General features: G+C 41.1%; 1 protein-coding gene across 6 annotated transcripts in view; it reads right to left on the bottom strand.

Annotated features, from left to right (window-relative positions):
* Positions 1-1334: 1334 nt before the first annotated feature.
* PTPRG (protein tyrosine phosphatase receptor type G) overlaps positions 1335-17791 on the bottom strand; it is a 634931-nt gene continuing 618474 nt past the window's right edge. For all 6 annotated transcript variants that reach the window (XM_044451810.1, XM_044451808.1, XM_044451807.1 and 3 more), the window contains 5 exons: positions 16795-16923; positions 14527-14673; positions 11913-12055; positions 9818-9953; positions 1335-8830 (listed from right to left, as the gene is read on the bottom strand). In XM_044451810.1, the coding sequence (XP_044307745.1) occupies positions 8684-8830; positions 9818-9953; positions 11913-12055; positions 14527-14673; positions 16795-16923 (702 nt within the window). In that variant the 3' untranslated portion in view covers positions 1335-8683. The remainder of the gene's footprint in view (positions 8831-9817; positions 9954-11912; positions 12056-14526; positions 14674-16794; positions 16924-17791) is intronic.

The raw sequence follows: 17791 nt of genomic DNA on the forward strand, positions 1-17791 counted from the left end.
TCTCGAAGGAGGGGTATGATGCATCTATGAGGCATCTTGGCAGCGCTTCTGCCTCCCCCAGCCCTGATCTTGGGAGAAGGAAATCCTCCATGTTTGAGGGTTTATGGGAAGCTGCGTTCTATTGTGCCATTCAACAGTTATATATGCCCAGACAATGCACTTGCACATGTAGTAAGACACTGAATCTCTCCACGTATAAACTTGCCCAAACATTACAGTAATCCAAGGGTTTTTCCCCCCTAGGGCCTCTTCCAAAAGTTTGTCAATAAGGAGGAGGCCTTCTTGGCGGTGGTGCCTTGATCATGGGCTATTCTCCTCCCTGAGGTTGTCTTGAATGAACACTGCCTTCCTTTCAGTGCTAGGTTAAGCTTATCCCTTACTTCCTCCCAGACATTTGACAGCCTAGGATAAAGTTCTAACTGCTGGGATTTTTATTGGATGTTTTAAAGTGTTTTGTAAATGGTATTTTTGTTATGTTTGATATATTTTAAGATGTTAATCTTTTGTAAACTTCCTAGAGAGCTTGAATATTGGGTGGTAGAAATAGTTACTATAATAATATAGAAATTTATGGAATAATTTTGCTTTTGTTTTTGCCAGATAATCAGTTCTGTGAACAAAGTTAGGCCCTTAAATGTATAGTCCTGTACAAGGTTAGACAGAACAAAGACCTACAACTTCCAGCATTTTTTTTGACCTTTGCTCTATCCTAGCATAAGAATGTGCCCAAAAAGTCCTGGGGATGCCTCCCCCCCCCATCTTGTCCTTGTCCCACGGTGCAGCAGTTTGGCTTAAGCAGGGATCGCAGCTCTGAGCTTTTAATGTGGAATATATTATCCTTTCACCTTTCAGCCCAGTTTCATTAACTGCAGCATTCCATACAACAAATGACCTAAAATAGCACATGGCACACACCTCTCCATTTGCTCTGCAAGGAAAATAGGAATGTGCATAATTATCCTTCCAAATCCTGGGTCGGATAAAATGTAGTTATACTAGCAGTAGACCCATTGAAATAAATGCTGTACTTAAAGTCATGATTAACTCAAACCCATTGGTTCCGTTGGACTCTAGATATGACTGACTCTGGCTCCCAGGCATTGCAGATGGGTGTCGCTCTGTGTGCCTTCTGCTGTGTGCACAGCGCAAAGGAGATATGCATGCTGTTTATTTTTGAAATAGGCTGCAGTGGTGGCTGCATTCGCACCCAGGCGGAACGCATGGGAATCAGTCCCCCCTTTTTCATGCACTGATTTTTCATGCTGGATTAGGACAAACATCTGTTTCAGTTTACACATTATATGTATAAATATTGCGGAAACAGCAACACAGTATTGTAAATACATCAAAAACCATACTTTATTTTATGTATAGCAATACAATTTACATATTAAATAACACTATAATAGAATGATTTGATATACTTTTAAACATAACAAAAGGAAATTCTTCAAGTTACAAAAAAGGAAAACAAAAAACCAAAGGAATTAATAACTCCCCCCAAACCAAACACCACATATCCCCAATGGGTCAATGAGACAAACTTATCCAGTGACTGGTTAAGTCTAATTCCTATTGCACACACTGACAATGGAATTTAAAGAAATCCAGCATTGACAATCACTGTCCCAAAGAAATAACTTGTGTTGAATTCTTTTTGGAATGTGATGGCATTTCACTACTTCAATACACATAAAATATGTATTCACATATCCACCACAAAAGAAAAAAAACTATGAAGAAGTTGAAACTAGAAAAAAATTAGCTTTATATGAAAATATAAAATTCTATGATTATATACCATAGATACAAAGTTCCCAGAAGATGCTTATTCAAGCAACAAAATATTTACAGTTTTAATGATTTCTGCTATTTAAAAATGAAAGAAATGAAAATAATGGATAGAGATGAATACTTAGTTCTTTAGAAACAATGGCTGCTTGCTAGTTTCAAAGGTCTAACAAAAGAAAGAAAGGTCACTACCCCAAATGTTGGAGAGTTGTGACATTTTATAAAATTGACGATCTCCTCTTTTGGAGACATGTTTATTCTTAAAACTCAAGACATTTTTCTTGAAATTAATTAATTATCCTCTGTAGAAAAGGCTTCCCTTTGCAAATATCTAACAAAAATACTAAAAACAGTTGAACAGCTAAGACAATGTCTGAGGCCAAGTCTTTCCATTGCAGTTTCTTTGTGTACGCTCTCTTTCCTGTTTGTTTTGCATGCCTTCCCTATATAGATAAGCAAAGCCAATGTAGTATACATTGTTTATAATGGCAACCAAGAGAGAAAGCTCAAAGGATTGACAAGAGCAGAGAATTATATCTCAAACAGAAAATAAATGAAATGCAGTGGATAAGCAACGAGACATTTCCCCTTCATATAAAATTCACTGGCACCATTTTAATTTAACCATCTATCACAGGAGTGGGTGGCAGAAGAGAATGAATTTTGAGAGTACGACTGCTAAGTCTTTAATAGTGCGATTCTATACATGGTCTACACAAAAGTAGGTCCCAATGAGTTCACTGAGTCTTTACTTCCAGGAAACTGAGTATAGGATTGCAGCCTAAGACAACTACACTTATTTTTTCTTTAATTTTTCCACTATATATATTTTTACTATTTTTTTTGCTAAGAATTAGTATTTTTCTTTGGTAAAATTGATATCTCTACTTTAAAATACAGTAGCAGTTTAAAGAAAACAGGTATTCATAACAAGGTCATTGTGCTATGTCATTAAAACGGGACAGTATTTTGACAGCATTCCAATGAAGCTTTCTCAGAAATCATTCAGAGAATGAAGACGCAAACTTTGCCCATCTGATTATGCTCGCACTAACTCTAGAATGTATTCTAAAAGTATGTTTTTCTCACATACAGATGCATGTGCATGGACTTGCATGCACACACACATATGCACACACACAATCTTTTGCCTCATTCATCGCTTGAACAGTCTCTCCAAAATGCTAAACGATTTTTTTTTGTCAGAATAAACGTTTTGGTTTGCCTCCTGCAATGTGCATGTGTAATGAACGTAATTTATGCAAGTGGCTTTTCATATTCACTGCCATAATAATTAAAAAAGTATAACGTAAATCATGCAGTTTGAACCCCAAGGCTGTAAGCTGGGAATACCAATGGCTGGAGTTTTTTTTTTTTTTTTTTTTTTAGACTCTGCCCTTTCCTTTAGCTTGAGGGTTCAGGGCATTTACTTGTATTTATTTTCCAGGCTTGTAAGGTAAATACCAAAAGACAGACGGAAACAATATGGTACATTTCATGTTCCCTTTGCTTCTAGATCACCTTAGCCCGGCCAGGATAGTCAAACATCAGTCTTATGCAATCCTATGCATTTCTACTTGGAAGTAAGTCCTTTGAGTTAAATGGGATTGTTCCCAGGTAACTGTGTATAGGATTGCAGCCTAAATGTTCAATTCTCTGAGAACATCTAATATTGGAAAGGATGTATGTTTTCAAATTAATAAAGATCCAGGCAACATCACAAGGATGTCATTTTTCCCATATGAAGTATCTAGTTCTTGAGTCTAGCAGGAAGTCCAAGTATCTCAGTCTCTCATCCAAATCTGAGACTACTAATCTGTTCATATAGATTCAGAACTTCTGCTGATAAGCAATGCTACAATATTCCTTAGATAAGCAGCTGCAAGATCCACTGGTTAAAAAGCAGAGTTGAAATGTAAAAATAAAGAAAGTAATAATCTTTAAGCAGTTTGTCTTGGAACAACCCTAACCACCCCAGCCAGGGAAAGTTAGTTGGGCTGAAATACAGTTGAAATTAATGGGACTTGATTAACTTGTTCCATTGATTTCCATTTCAATTAAGGACAACTGTAGTGACTGCAATTAATGCACACTTTTTGTTATGTAAATAGATGCTGAGAAGAAGCATGAGAAACTTCAGAGCTGCTGAAGAATGAGAGAAAAGGGGGCATTTCTTTTTCTGTCCCTGCCATGGTTCTGGAAAAAAGGGCTTCTGAAAAACGACTACTTTGATTTTTCATGTGATCTGGGGCAGGGAGAAAGGGTCAAACCCCCACATGAACCCAAGATTCCTCAGGCTTCTCTCTATTTGCATAACAAAGATGCATGCTGAATAAATGCACACAGTTACAGGCACACCTGTTTTGGTCCTGCCTTACTCTGGATTTGGTTTCAAATCTTTAATACAGTGGTGGACAATGTAAGATCTTTCAGATGATTTGGCTAGCACTTCCCATCAGTAGCCATTGATGATAGGAATTGCAACCAAAATATCTGGAGAACCACAAGGCGCCCATCCCTTCTTTAATATGGCTGCTCCAGAACCAAATGGGAAGTGCAGCTTTTCATGTCATCATGAACTTAGATAATGAAGCTCATTCTTAAACTGGACCCTTCCCCCAGAATGCATCTTTATTATTCCCTTCTTTACCTGCAGAATGCAATGTTAAGTTATAGCCTGATTCCCATGTAATATCAAGGCTATTGAATGTTAAAGAAAATTATAGACTTGTTACTAAGTCCTATGTAATATGACAGGAAATCCTACATCATCAATTCATCTGGCACTGGCTTTGCAAACAGCCAAACATCAGCGATGCTGGTCTAATTTTCACTTAAACTTTACACCCAAACATATTCCTGCACAATGTGGTACCAAGATTAAGAAAGTGGCTTCAGCACAGCCAGGCAGTCTTGTCACAAACACATTCATTTTCCTATGTGGCATCCCCTCCACAAAATCAGAAATGAAAGCAACCGATAAAGTCAACATGAAAACATACGCACAAACACACATGTGCCACTAAATGCCTCTTTAAACTTCTTGAACCAATCCATTTCTTGTCACAAAATCATGGATGTGAAATGAGCAAAATGAATCTCATGCTCAAAAGTTGTAATTTCCTGAAGCAGCGCCCATTGCCAGCAATGGGAGGCCTGCAGTCCCTGATGCCATGCAAGCAGAGCCTCTCTGTCCTAGCAGAAGCAGGACAGACGGCATGACTAGAAATGGGTTTGATGGTGAAGTGCAGCTCCTGGACAAGCAATCTTAACTCTGACACAGTGCAATGGCCTCATTCAACCCCCCTCCGGGGAGCTTCACGCCATGCGTCCTACTGGCTGGGAACACTGGCACCTTCATCCCACAGGTGGAATGTGTACATGGTGCTGATGGAGTTCAGAGCAAGAGGGGCTGCCCCTTTTATCTCACTTTCCAAGGAAGTGCCTTCTCAGTAGACTTGTCAAACCAGAAGCAGGATCTTCCTGCGGTTTAAGACTCTATTTTTTAAAATGCCACATGGATATCTTCAAGAGTAAATTTAAAATGGGCAGCAATGTGACAGAGGCACTTAACTGTGTGATTACAAACAATTATAAGCAACAGCTCAGTGGATAAATTTCAGAGCAGCTGTTGCTTGGCTGGACAATTTCCCTGCCATGTTGATCCTTTTCACACCCTTTCAGGAGGGCACTGTTAGAAGTATTATAAGAAGCAGGCATTTGCTTAAGAAAATGTAGTATTTGATTTTGATTGTGGACACAAGAAACGACAATTATACATGTATCTCAAATCCCATGTTAATAGCAACAGCTTGAAATTTTTCCACTTAAGGACAGCCAGATTACTTGAAATTGAGTGGTGAAGAGTTTCAAATGTGTGTTCATCTGGTGCAATCCAGATTTGCCCTTATGAAGAAATCCATGAAAACAAAAGCAGATACCTTCAAGAGGTGTGAGATAACAAAGCTCATTTGTTGTTGTTTGTAAATGGAAAGATGGCCATTTATATCAGTTTTCCCTAAAAGTGTATATGTTTTATTTTGAATGGTTATTTAATGCCCAAATACATTCCCTCAGATGTTTGCAGAGAGAACTGAAATGATTCCCTAAAGGAAGAAGTGGTTTTGTCCCACAGATGCTGAATCATAGTATAGTAGAGTTGGAAGGGGCCATGAAGGCCATCGGGTCCAACTCCCTGCTGTTGCAGGAAACTGCAGTTTAAAGCAGGCTGAACATTGCAGTGACAAGAATACCAAATTTTTGCATAGCGATGCATGTAATATTATAGGACATTTTTGTAGCAGTGGCCGGAACTGTTTAATGCAAACAATTTCATAAATGATGGTGCTCTTCAGTCCTTACTGAATGTTAGAATTTTTCGTGGCGGTTTGGTTGGTTTAAGAGCTATTCTGGGTAAATTTAGCTCCATGGAGGAGATACGGAGGTCTTGAACATGCCTGGCTTCAAACAGCATGATAGCACACATTCAAGGACAGAGCAAGGATTGAGTGTTGATTGTCACTGAACCATGAGCTGTTGTTGAAGCACGGATTACATATTGTCTGAACTCAGCTGTACTAACAAGTGATGGCTTGTTAGCCACAAACAACCCAGGAAGAGAACCCATGGTTTGCTGTGGGGTTGTGAACTGTGGGATTTTCCTTAAGTTGGGTTTAAACATAAGCCATACGTCAGCAAAAACCTAGAATCCAACAACAATCCACACTTAACCCATACACAATCTGAGTGCAGAGTATTATATTGTCTGCAGCCAGTCACAATAACCTAGTTCTCTCTGGAGTCTCTCTGAACCTAGGTTTGGGATGCAACATTTCACAGTTGGGGCTCACATGATGGAGAAAGAAATGCCCTGCTGACCTGCACAAGCAGAAGGAGATGTCAAGAAGAACGCTGGGCTAAAATGCTTCTGCCTGACATCTAATTTTCTATGGCCAGGAAATAGTTATTTGTGTATGGAGCCATTGCATGAGTCCCCACCTACAGTCCGAATTAATACAGCCCAGAAGGTCTACCATTCCAGTGACAAGCAGACCAGTGGCTGATCCTAGATATCCTTCTCACGCAAGCCCAGATACGTTCATCACCAACACCTAGTGCAGAAGTTTTAGGCAGAGAGAGAAAGCCAACCTGTATCTAAATGTTTTCATATGTGGGTATGTTTTCTACACCAAGTTGGAGACATCGTAAAGTGAATTCAGAGCAGAAAACGTCCTTTTTAAACAAATATTTTCAGGGAGAAACTCCAAGCATAAGCCATTTAAATTGGATTAACTTGAGCAGCCCTAGTGTGACAATTAGGAATTTTAGCCATTAAAGCCAGTCTTGATAGGAACAAGGTCTCCTATGGAATCTTTCTCCTGTGGGCATTCATGGCTTATTGAGGACTGCAGATGGGTTTGGCAATGTAACCAAGCAGCTCATCAGAATTTAGTTCATTCCCCGGTCTTACAGCGTAAATAAAAAGCAGCACAGGGGGACCATCCACACTTAAATGAGCTGCACAGAAAGGTGTTTGGAAAACAGTTTTAAGCAAACTGAAACAACTTAAAGTGTTAAGTGAACTCATGAAAATCCATTTTCTTGGGTTTGAAAGAGGTTAAGACTGCAATCCTATACGCACGTATCTGGGAGTAAGGCTCGGTAGATCTTACTTTGAGTAGATATGTATATAGGATTGCACTGTAGGGCTGCACAGTATAATGTAAAATGTATGGGAATGAATCTATAAAATCAGAAGGTGTCTCCTAAATAATTTTGTTAAAAAAAGAGGAAGAATGTACTCTTATAGGTAGTTTTTTTTTATTAGATCACTTTGCCAGTAATATGGATCAGTATGGTTTAGCACTAAAGTATGAAAAGCACACACCTGTAAAAACGTCATCTAACAGCTATGAAATTAAGAAATTCCTTTCTCCATCATGTAACATGCTGTTAAGATAGAGATCCTGTTTCAGAAGAATTATGAAATATAATGTAAAATGGTGAATAGTATAATAGCTGGGAATATTGTTACCTAAATGCTCTTGGAATAAAATGACCTGACACTGTTGTACTGTGAATTATTAAATATTCTATGACCATATTGAAATTAAAATGTTCTTAAGAACAACTGGGGAATCAATGAAGCTGTAAAGACATTGCTTGAAACTAAATCTCAGATCTCAGTTGCTCTATGTTTTGGGAATGTACTTTTATATGCTCCATAGAAAACAATTCATAGGCTTCTGTGTAACCAAGAAGAGGAATCCAAGACAATGCAGAGCAACTATTCAACCTCTAGAAGCTACTGCACTTCACTCTAGCTAGTGATCAACCACCACTTTGTCAAAAGAAAGAAAGAAAGGAAGAAGAAATGAACACTCATTCATGTTACTGGAATACAGAAGACCTATAACAATTACCAAAGTTATATGAAAATTAAGCAATAAATATTGGAGTATGTAAGGGTACAGCATTTTTCTTGTAAATCAAAAAGAATCCTTCTTGTCTAGCATTCAAGACTTAAAGTCAAGGCTCAAAGAAATTAACAAAACTTCACGGCATTTCAACTAATAAGTAGCGTGTTTGTTGTCATGGAATGTCATCAGGGTTTGCTTGCTTGCTTTGTCTTACAACTTTATAGGCAGTTAACACTGATCGTATAGTGCAAACTAGATAAAATTGTGTTTCACTGTGTGAAATAAACAGAGGTGCAAATGCTCAGTAGGATACCATTAAGACATAAAATGGCAAAAATAAATATCAAAACTTTTTATCAGTGTAAAAAAGTAATTGGGTTATTGTATAACCTAGAGTCTGGCAAAAAAGGCCTCAAAAAAGTTCACTCAGTCTTCAGAAATTCCACAAATTAAGTGCCTTTTCAGTATTCCAATTAGACAAGAGACTCCATGCTTTCTGCAGGATCTGATTCGTCGTTGGCCATCACTGCACCATTTTTGTCCAGTGCCAGGGGGCCATTTCCATTTTCCTTAGTGCTGACTAGGCTTAGCATTGCTTTGTAAAGAAACTGGTACTGCTCCTGGAATGGAAAGACCAGAGAGATTAAAGCTACCTAACATTCAAGCATGTAGAATGTTCACCTACACATTTTTAGGGAGCAATACGAGGGCCAGTGTGGTGTAGTGGTTAAGAGCGTGGGACTGGGACTCAGACGATCCGGGTTCTAGTCCCCGCTCAGCCATGGAGCCAACTGGGTGACTTTGGGCCAGTCACAGACTCTCAGCCCAACCTACCTCACAGGGTTCTTGTTGTGGGGATAAGATGGAGGAGGAGAATGATGTAAGCTGCCTTGAGCCCTTTGTAGGAAAAAGGCAGGATATAAATCGAAAAACAAATAAATAAAAATAAATCTGTGTTTAGGCAGAAAAAGCCCACAACTCGCAGCATTCTTCAGCCTGCCAGGATTCATAGGACTCTCCTCCCTCTGAACACGCACGAGATCGTACCCTCAGTCTTGTCACTCTCCTAGCTCAACATCTTTTGCCACATCAAACAGCTTTGTTAGTTTTGCATTACCACGGTAGAGCCTCTCTCCTCTTTCAAGTCTTTTTCAAAAACTAGACCTTCTACAGAAAGCGGTCTTTAGGCTTACGCCATTGTAATACTGTATGTACTTTTCATTCATCTCTCATGTGAAGACCCAGTGCACATAAGACCTTTTGCTGCTGTTGCTTACTGCCAAGCCTGCAGTCATGTAAACAAGGAAGAAGTAGCTGAATGGCAATACTCTCTCTCCTAGACTGCACTTACTCAAACTGGAAAGCAGAGGGAATTTCTACTTCAGACTTACAGGGATCAAAAATCATGCTGTACTCTGTGTGTGAGCAGAGGGCAAAACTAGTGGAGATTCCACAAGTATAGGCAGAGAAAGTGAGGATAGTGTGAATTTGTGTGCACAGGGGACTGGCGCAGGATTGTTCACAAAGTGTGTTTAGCTTTTAATGGGATGGTTTTCTGTTCAGCACTTATTTTCTGTTCAAGAACTTGCTCCCATTTCAGGACTTACAATGTCTGTAAATACTCCAGGCCTCATCAGATTGATCATCTTTGCCACCTGGAAAACATCAACAGCATTTTCATTCTCCAGCTGCTGGGACAGAGTGGTAAGGGCACATAATGTTCCAGCTGCCACTGCTCCATACCTGCAAAGCCAGATAACAATTGCATTGAGACACTCACAAGTAAATTACGGGACTCTGGTCAGGCAGTGATAAACACTGGGAGTTTCTGGCCTGGTTCATACATAATGCTGCCCCACAGTTTATTTAACCCATGGTTTGTCTCCTGTCCCCCACCAACTTTTATGAATCACAGAATCAAAAAATTGTAGATGATCAAACAAACCAATTGCTTTCTTAGTCCTTGGGCAGTTCATTTTCCTCTGTCTTTATTTGCTCTTTCTCTGAATCCCAAATGCCTCGGAGGCACTGGAGCGACTGCTCTTTTTTCTGACTTCTCTTGCCCACTATCTTTGCAATGTGGTGGAACAACCCATGGATCTGGTTTTCACATAACCCAGAGTTCAAAACCCACAGCAGGCCATGGATCCTGCTTCTGGGTTGTTCATGATTAAGAAATCATAGTTTGTCTGCATGGCCGAATTCATACAGCACAACAATCCAGAATTCAGCAACCCATGTTGTAAGTTAATATGTGCGAACCAGGCCACTCTCAGCTTCGGTTTTCTTTTATTGGCAACATATATTTCCTACCAGGCAGGTGTGCCTACACTTGGGATTGGTCTGCCTACACTTGGGATTCGTGTGCCCTATGAATAGCTGAAGTGATGATGAAGTCAAGTATACAGAAGGAAACAAAATCATTTTCAGCTGCATTCCCACAGAATGCAGTTAAAAGTGGACCATATATTATGTATTACGGCATAAAAATAAACCCCAGCAAATACAACAAATAATACGAAAAGCAATTTACTGAAGAAATGACTCAGCACTGTTAGAAACAGCTTTGATTTGTTCAAAGTGTCTCATGAAGTGCCTGAATCAATATCTGTCTTAATTTTTTTAAAGCAATTTTGAATACTGCAAGAGCAGCAAAAGCAGCCGCAGATGAGGTACGCAATAAAACTAGCCATGACTTACTATGAGCTGACAAAAGCACCTGTGTTTTATATTGTGCACGAGCAAGGCAAGATGTAGTAAAGAAAACCTGCCTGCGGAGTCCTGAATTGAATTGTCCTTTTTAGGAGGACTTCCTCATCCTCACATTGTAGGAATGCAACAGATAATTAGATACCTCCTCCAGTAGAGGAGGGCAGAAATACTAAATACATGCATAACCCTGAAAACAGCTGCTGCCTTGAGCCGGTTTACTGACTTAATATTACTTTTAGATCCACACTTCCTGCACACAGTCAGTTCTTTTTGGAAAGGGAATTCAAGATACAAGAAACCTATTTTTCATTTGTGTGCAGTTTGCCTAGCTGTCCAAGGAAAGGTTCCCCCTCGTTAAAGATGCACATTCTGACATTAAATCAAATACAATTCTCATGACCATTTGGCTGCACTTTAATTCATGGCTATAATCCATGGACAGCTTAAGGCCCCACTGTGAGCAGCCACACCTGATGCTGTGGCAGAAACTGCTTTTGAAATGAATCATGCAGTAAATGACCCCCCCCCCCCCGTGCTTCACTCTGTTCGAAGCATCACTTAGGCACAAGCAAGCAACCTCGTCAATTGGCAGGTTTTGAGTCATGGACTCCTTTCTCCTTTGTTTCACGTCTCCTCCTCAATCCTCTTCTGATTCCTTCTCAGAGGATATCGTGGCCTTGGGGCATCTAAGCAAGGGGCACTGCAGTGCTGCATACAGAGACTACCAGCCATGATGCTCCCGCTGCCTCTCATGATCATTGCCAGTCACATGAGATTATTGCTAGTCACCCTGCTCCGCTCACAGGTGCTTCAGCTACTGTACACAGACTACTGTATCTTATAAGATACTGGAAATGAATCATTGTGAAACTTAAAAGTAATAAAAATACCCCCTCCACCTTCCAAGTAAATGACCAAGTAAACTCCCATTTCGACTGTAACTTTTCTTATCCATTGTAGTCACCAATGTCATCCGGCGAATATACATACTCATCATGAACAATAGTGGGGCCATCTCTTGTTAAGGCCTCTTCCTTAATTACATTGATAAGCTCAAAGGTACTGCTGATTGGAGCATCTGGGTTTGGCCATTTGGGACACTGAAAATGGCGTACTTCCAAAACGTAGTCATCCTGAAATGAAAACCAACCTAATTATGCACCATTTTCATTCTTCCTCTATGCTTAAAACCCACCCCTAACTCCCACCACTGTATTTGCAAAGCGGTTGACCATTTCTCTGATTGCTCTGGATGAGAAAAGCTTGTACCTTTCATCCCTAAAATTGGAGCTCCTTTTTCCTATTTGGGTACTTAACTGCATTTCAAGTCTTTTAGTGGTCTTAGCTGCATTTGGTCTTAGCAACAAACAACATTTGTTCCTGAGGGGAAGGAGGAGAATGTCTGAATACAATGAGTAAGGAGTTCTTCCAGGCAAACAGGAAGGTCTTCATTCATGATGATATAATGGGAAGATGAAGGATGCCCCACCTGCCTGTAGCATGGAGAATGGTGGTTATGCTTCATACTGATTGCATGTGCAGACCAAGAGAATCTACTGGTCTCTTGATCCATTACATGGTAGCAAGGACCATAGGAGACAAGGCCTACATCAGCCAGCAGCACAATCTTGAACAGACAATGCTGGGTAAGGGTTCCTGGTTGGTGTAGTTGTGAGGCACGCCTTAGGTTGAAAATGAAATCAAATGGAAAGCTGTAGAAAGAAGAGCGTCATTCATCCATTCCTCTTCTCCCCAAAGGCACAATTATCTTTCCACCAGCTGTCCAAAGATCCATATACCCAGTGTACTCTGAAGCTTGCAATACTGCCTGCTTTCCTGCTGCAAAACACACAGTAGTCCAATAAAACCTTTCCGCCTAAAAGCCTAGGCTGTTTGCACCACTACCATGTTCCATTTTGCCTTTTCTTTTGTTCTTTGTCTACTGTAATCCCTCATCTGTCTCAATGCTGCTTTTTCTGTAAACAGTGGCAATGCACACACTCAGACATCAGCACAAGGACTATGGCAGGGGTTAGAAGGCATCATGCCTTGCTGGCATGCCTGCTTGGTGTACAGGGACTAGAGAATGCTGCTTACTCAGGAATGGACCTACTTCCAAATGGCTGGCTGAAACAGATCTACTTCTAGTCTGCCATTTGTTCAGGAAAAGCACAGAACCTCAGAGAGAAGTTGGTATCTCTTAGGGGATACCAACTTCCCCACAAAAATGGGATGCAACCCAATTTGTCTACCTGGGGTCAGGTATGGCTCATTTTCAAAAAGAGCCACAACGTATCCAGAGAATTCTAGTAAGCATTCCCCTATAGTTTCTAACGGGTAAAACTGGACTTAGGAACATAGGGTTGGGTGCAATGGTGTTACTGCATCAGCAAAAGGGAAAGTACATGTGTGACAGAGATCCCTTCCCACCTGCAGCCTATGTATGTCCACCAAATCTGCTCTGGAGCATGAGGGGAGGGGTCATGAGGGCTGCAAAGGACAGGAGAAGGTGGGAATCTGACTGTGCAAGTGGACTTCTGCTCACGGAAGGCTGGACTGAACTCTTCCACGGCAAAACTACTTGAAGCGGGGGCTGGGGGTTTGCAGGAACTGGAAGTTTTGAACAGGGCAAAACACTGCTAGGCTCTCACCAGCAGGGCGGAAATCAGGGTGAAGCAACATTTTTGCTTTTTGACCCCTTCAGGGCTGCTAACTTTCCTTGGAATTCCCTCCTGCTGGTTTCCAGGGGACAAAGTTAATCTCTTCCAGTAATGCTGTCCCCCACCTCACTCCCTTCTGATGTCAGAGAAGAAGTGGATTCCATGGTTTCCATGGCTGCCAGGAGGAGAGCTCTGCCAACTGGATCGTCTCTCCAAATGCTGACCTCACTCTCCATCCTTGGAGGGAAAAATCTGGCATACTTTATGGCTGCTCAGAGGCCTTCCCAGGGGCTCCAGAACTGTAGTATTCATAAGCCTTTTCTAAAGAAAATACAGCTGACCCCCCCCTCCCCCATATGTGCTGGTTCAATGGCTGTGCTTTTACTTAACTGTGGTGGACCTTGGTTCGAAAGAGAAGTCATAAAGTGGCAAGGAGAAGTTGGGCAGTGCTGTAAAGTGGCAAAGAGGAGTCGCAAAGTGCTTTCTTTAGTGAAAATACTCAGTTTAGTAGGGAAAGAAAGAAATCATATGCTGAGGTTGCTAGGATGTATGGTAAAAATGAATCTTCTATCTGTGAAATTGTGAAAAAAGAACAGTCTTGTACAGTATAGCGTGTTCCTCATTATCAGTGGTTTCAGGTATCTGCAGAGGGGGACGGGTGGGTGAGTCCCGCCCTGTATTGATCCCTTGGTGTGCTGTCCGCTTGCCAAGCAGTTTTGCTTTCGGATCAGATGGCATTCCTATGGAAATGGCAGGCTGAAAAGAAAACTGAAACAAGAGGAAGCCCCCTGGGAAGTAGGAGTGTAGCTGATAGACCTGCGATGGCCAAGCAGAGCTGTCCAGCCAAGCCCATCGACAACCTTCGCCAGAGTGCTGGCTGACATCAGCAGCACTTTGCATGTCAAGCACATTCCAGATTCACCTCTGAAGGATGTTGTGTATACCTGGGTAGCCTCAAGGATAAAGTCATGGATGATAATCTGCTCCTCATTAGAGAGGCACAGCCTGTCTTTGCTGATAAGGGTCACAGTAAACGCCTCACAGTTCATGGATTCTTCCCGACTTGGCCAGTACACAAACTCATCTTCTGCCTGAAGACAAGTGAACCAAACAGAAGACAAACATTCTTCATATACGTCTCTATCTTTTATTTATATGGGTGAAATTCAGTGGATCAAAAGTTGGTTTATAGGCAGGATCACAAACTACCTTTCTGCAAAACGCTTTCATGTAAAGCAACAGTATGACATTTGTAGGTTTACTTTTAGTTGTCAAACACAGCAAGTCTGATATTTAATTGGCTTCACAGGGAAATATATATTTTAAAATGTATCTATATCATTAAAATTTTAAGTGAATACACATTTCCAGAAATATAATCTCATTATAATGTATTTTTGCTTATGCCTTGGGGCAGGCACCTGCTTAAAAACACAATGTTAATTAGCTATTAATCAGTTATTTTAATCTATTTAGGCTTTAATTCAAACACTCAGGGTTCCCTTCTGTAGTAAAGACTTCCAAACTTAGAAAGATCATATTTTTAAATTAAGATTAAATTGGAGATGTATTTTCAGTTGTTAAAAGATCTCAATTCTGAAAAACAAAAAAAAAACCCTTTTTCTTGAAAATATCGCTAATATTTATTGCTAAAATCATCAGTCTTAAAAAATATCACCACCTGGCTGGTTGTGACCCAGAGGATGTGATTAAATTCTGGGAAACTGAAGCAGTGAAGAAACTTGTCAAGGACAACACCAGCTTATAGCACAAGTGCAGGGATCCAGACTAGGCCTGTACCTAAACTCAGTGTCAAATTGTCACTCCTTAGGGACACTGGAGCAGGAAGGGATCATGGCCTACCTCTTGCTCCCACAAGCTACCCTGGAGTCCTCACAAGAGGAGCCCATGAGAATGTAAGAAAACATGAGCTATGCTCATGAGGGTCACATCAAACCTCTACCTAGTCCAGCATTGTTCCCATAATGCTTAACCAGGTGCCTATAGGAAGCCTGCAACTGGGACGTGAGTGCAATAGCTTTCCAGTAATGAGCGCTTCCCCGAGGTCATCTGTAGACTGTGTAGTTAGGTGCAGTGATTACAGCGCTGGACTGGACCAGAATGGGGGCAGTCAGCGTCCTGGTCCCTACACGGACATGGCACGTACTGGTGACTTTGTCACCTACTTTCAGCCTAACTGAATTGTGAGGATAAAATAGAAGCAGGAGGACAATGAACGCCATCATGAGTTCCTTGCAAAAGGAAAAAAGGCAAGATACCAGTGTAATCTAATAAAGACTAGTCGCCATCGATACCCTTATCCTCCATAAAGCTTTCCACATAGATGGGCATCATGTGCTATCAGATTTGTGAGTTTAATGATGCCCTGCATGAAGAACTACTTTGAGGAGAATTAACCCCAGAGCAGTTGCAAGAATACGCCTTCTAGTAAACTTGAGTTGTAGCCCATGAAGCAACTAGCTATCCTGGGAAGGTCCATTATGATCTTGGCTGCTTTTCTGCTCACTGGGCCTGGCGAGTTAGGAAGAAACCAGCAAAGCGGTCTGCGTGTGGACAAAACAAGGACCTGTTGTGGCTAGTTACCCATGATAGGTTGCTGCCATGTCACACAAACGCAGTCACTGTGCATGGCTGCCTTTCACCAAAGCTACTCAAATAATGTCCAGCAAAGAATTGTGATGAATTGAGTAGGCATTCCATAAAAACAACAGCTATGTCCAACTCCTATTTATAGGGATACAGTGCAACAGTAATCATAAAATCATTGGTTTCTCTTTATGTTAAGTATGTTTTCCTGAGAGCTTTAGCTAAATAAATCTACATATTTTGTTGCTGAGGCAGGCAGATTAATCTCTCAGTGGCGGTCCATGGACATGATGTTAAGCTGAAAGCCTTCAGGGGTGAATGGTACAAAAGCAGCAAAGACTTTCTTTCTTTCTGTTAGAAAAAGTTCAGGGGATTGACTTTGTCTTCACAGTAGGGCGGACAGAGCCTGGACATTTTAACAGTGGAAGACTTAGCCATTCCTCTCCCTCCCTCCAGGCTTCTTAGGATATTGTAGATTGTGGAGCTGTTAACTGAGACATCAACTACGCCTTCCCCTAAACACAGCCAGAATGTGTAGCTAAGTGACCCAGTTCTTGCTCCCTGCTGCATCATCAATATACAGAGTGCGGAATCAAGAAACTTACTAAGCTCTGGTTATCTGGAAGCATGACAATGATCTGTGCATTGTGATCCCAGATCATTCTCCAGAAATCTTTAGTTGTATGTGGCAGGGGATGCTGTGTTATGATGAACTCGTTGCTCCGGTAGTAGCCCTTTCAAAGCAGAAACCAAACATAGCAGTTAGGCTGGGTATGGAATAGTTTGGCAACATTAATCTTCTTGCTTGAGAACAGACAAAACTAGTGCATTTGATTGCTATTTTTTTCAGCTCCCCGCTGTTTTCATTTATCCTAACAACAATACTGGGGAACATGTAAACTTAAAATAAACTCAGTAAACATGTAGCACTTAACTGAATGGTTTGCACTAGGAATGGCAACCTACTGAGTAAGGACGGCCATACTGGAAACAAATATGATGAGCTGCAGCTAATAATTGCTTATGCTAATTAGAAAGAATGGTCCCCGAGGCATCGTTGTTGGATATCTTGTGTTCCTTCTGTGATGCCACTCATTCAGTTTCTGGTACAATAAGTGTCACCTAGGATGCTTTATAAAGGCTCCTTCGGCAGGATGTGATTGCAAATAATACTGAACTGCCCAACAGTCAAGAACAGGTTACTGTGAGGTTTTGAAACGGAGGGCTTGATATATTCCTCTTGCTCACACATACAACTCCCAGAGTTCTGTGTTGTTGTTGTTGATGTTGTTATCCGTTACATCTCCATACCACCTGTAGCCAAAGCATTCTGAGCAGTTCACAACATTAAGTCATCCATCCAGATTCCAACCAGGCCTGACCCTGCTTAGCTTCCAAGATTAGGCAGGATCAAGTACTTCAGGCTTATATGGAAGCGGGAGAGGCTCCCTTTGGGGCTGAATGGCCCCTTTAAGTACTCGGCTCTCTGACAGATGCACATGCACTGAAGCATGCCAGCTGCTACTTGGAATGGGCGTTTGGCCTGCTATGGTGGGAGGAGAGTTTGAAAACTCCAAGGAGCTCTGTAGCAAATTCATACTG

Source organism: Varanus komodoensis, unplaced genomic scaffold (genome assembly GCF_004798865.1).
Source record: "Varanus komodoensis strain SLA01 unplaced genomic scaffold, ASM479886v1 scaffold6_4, whole genome shotgun sequence".
NCBI lineage: Eukaryota > Metazoa > Chordata > Lepidosauria > Squamata > Varanidae > Varanus > Varanus komodoensis.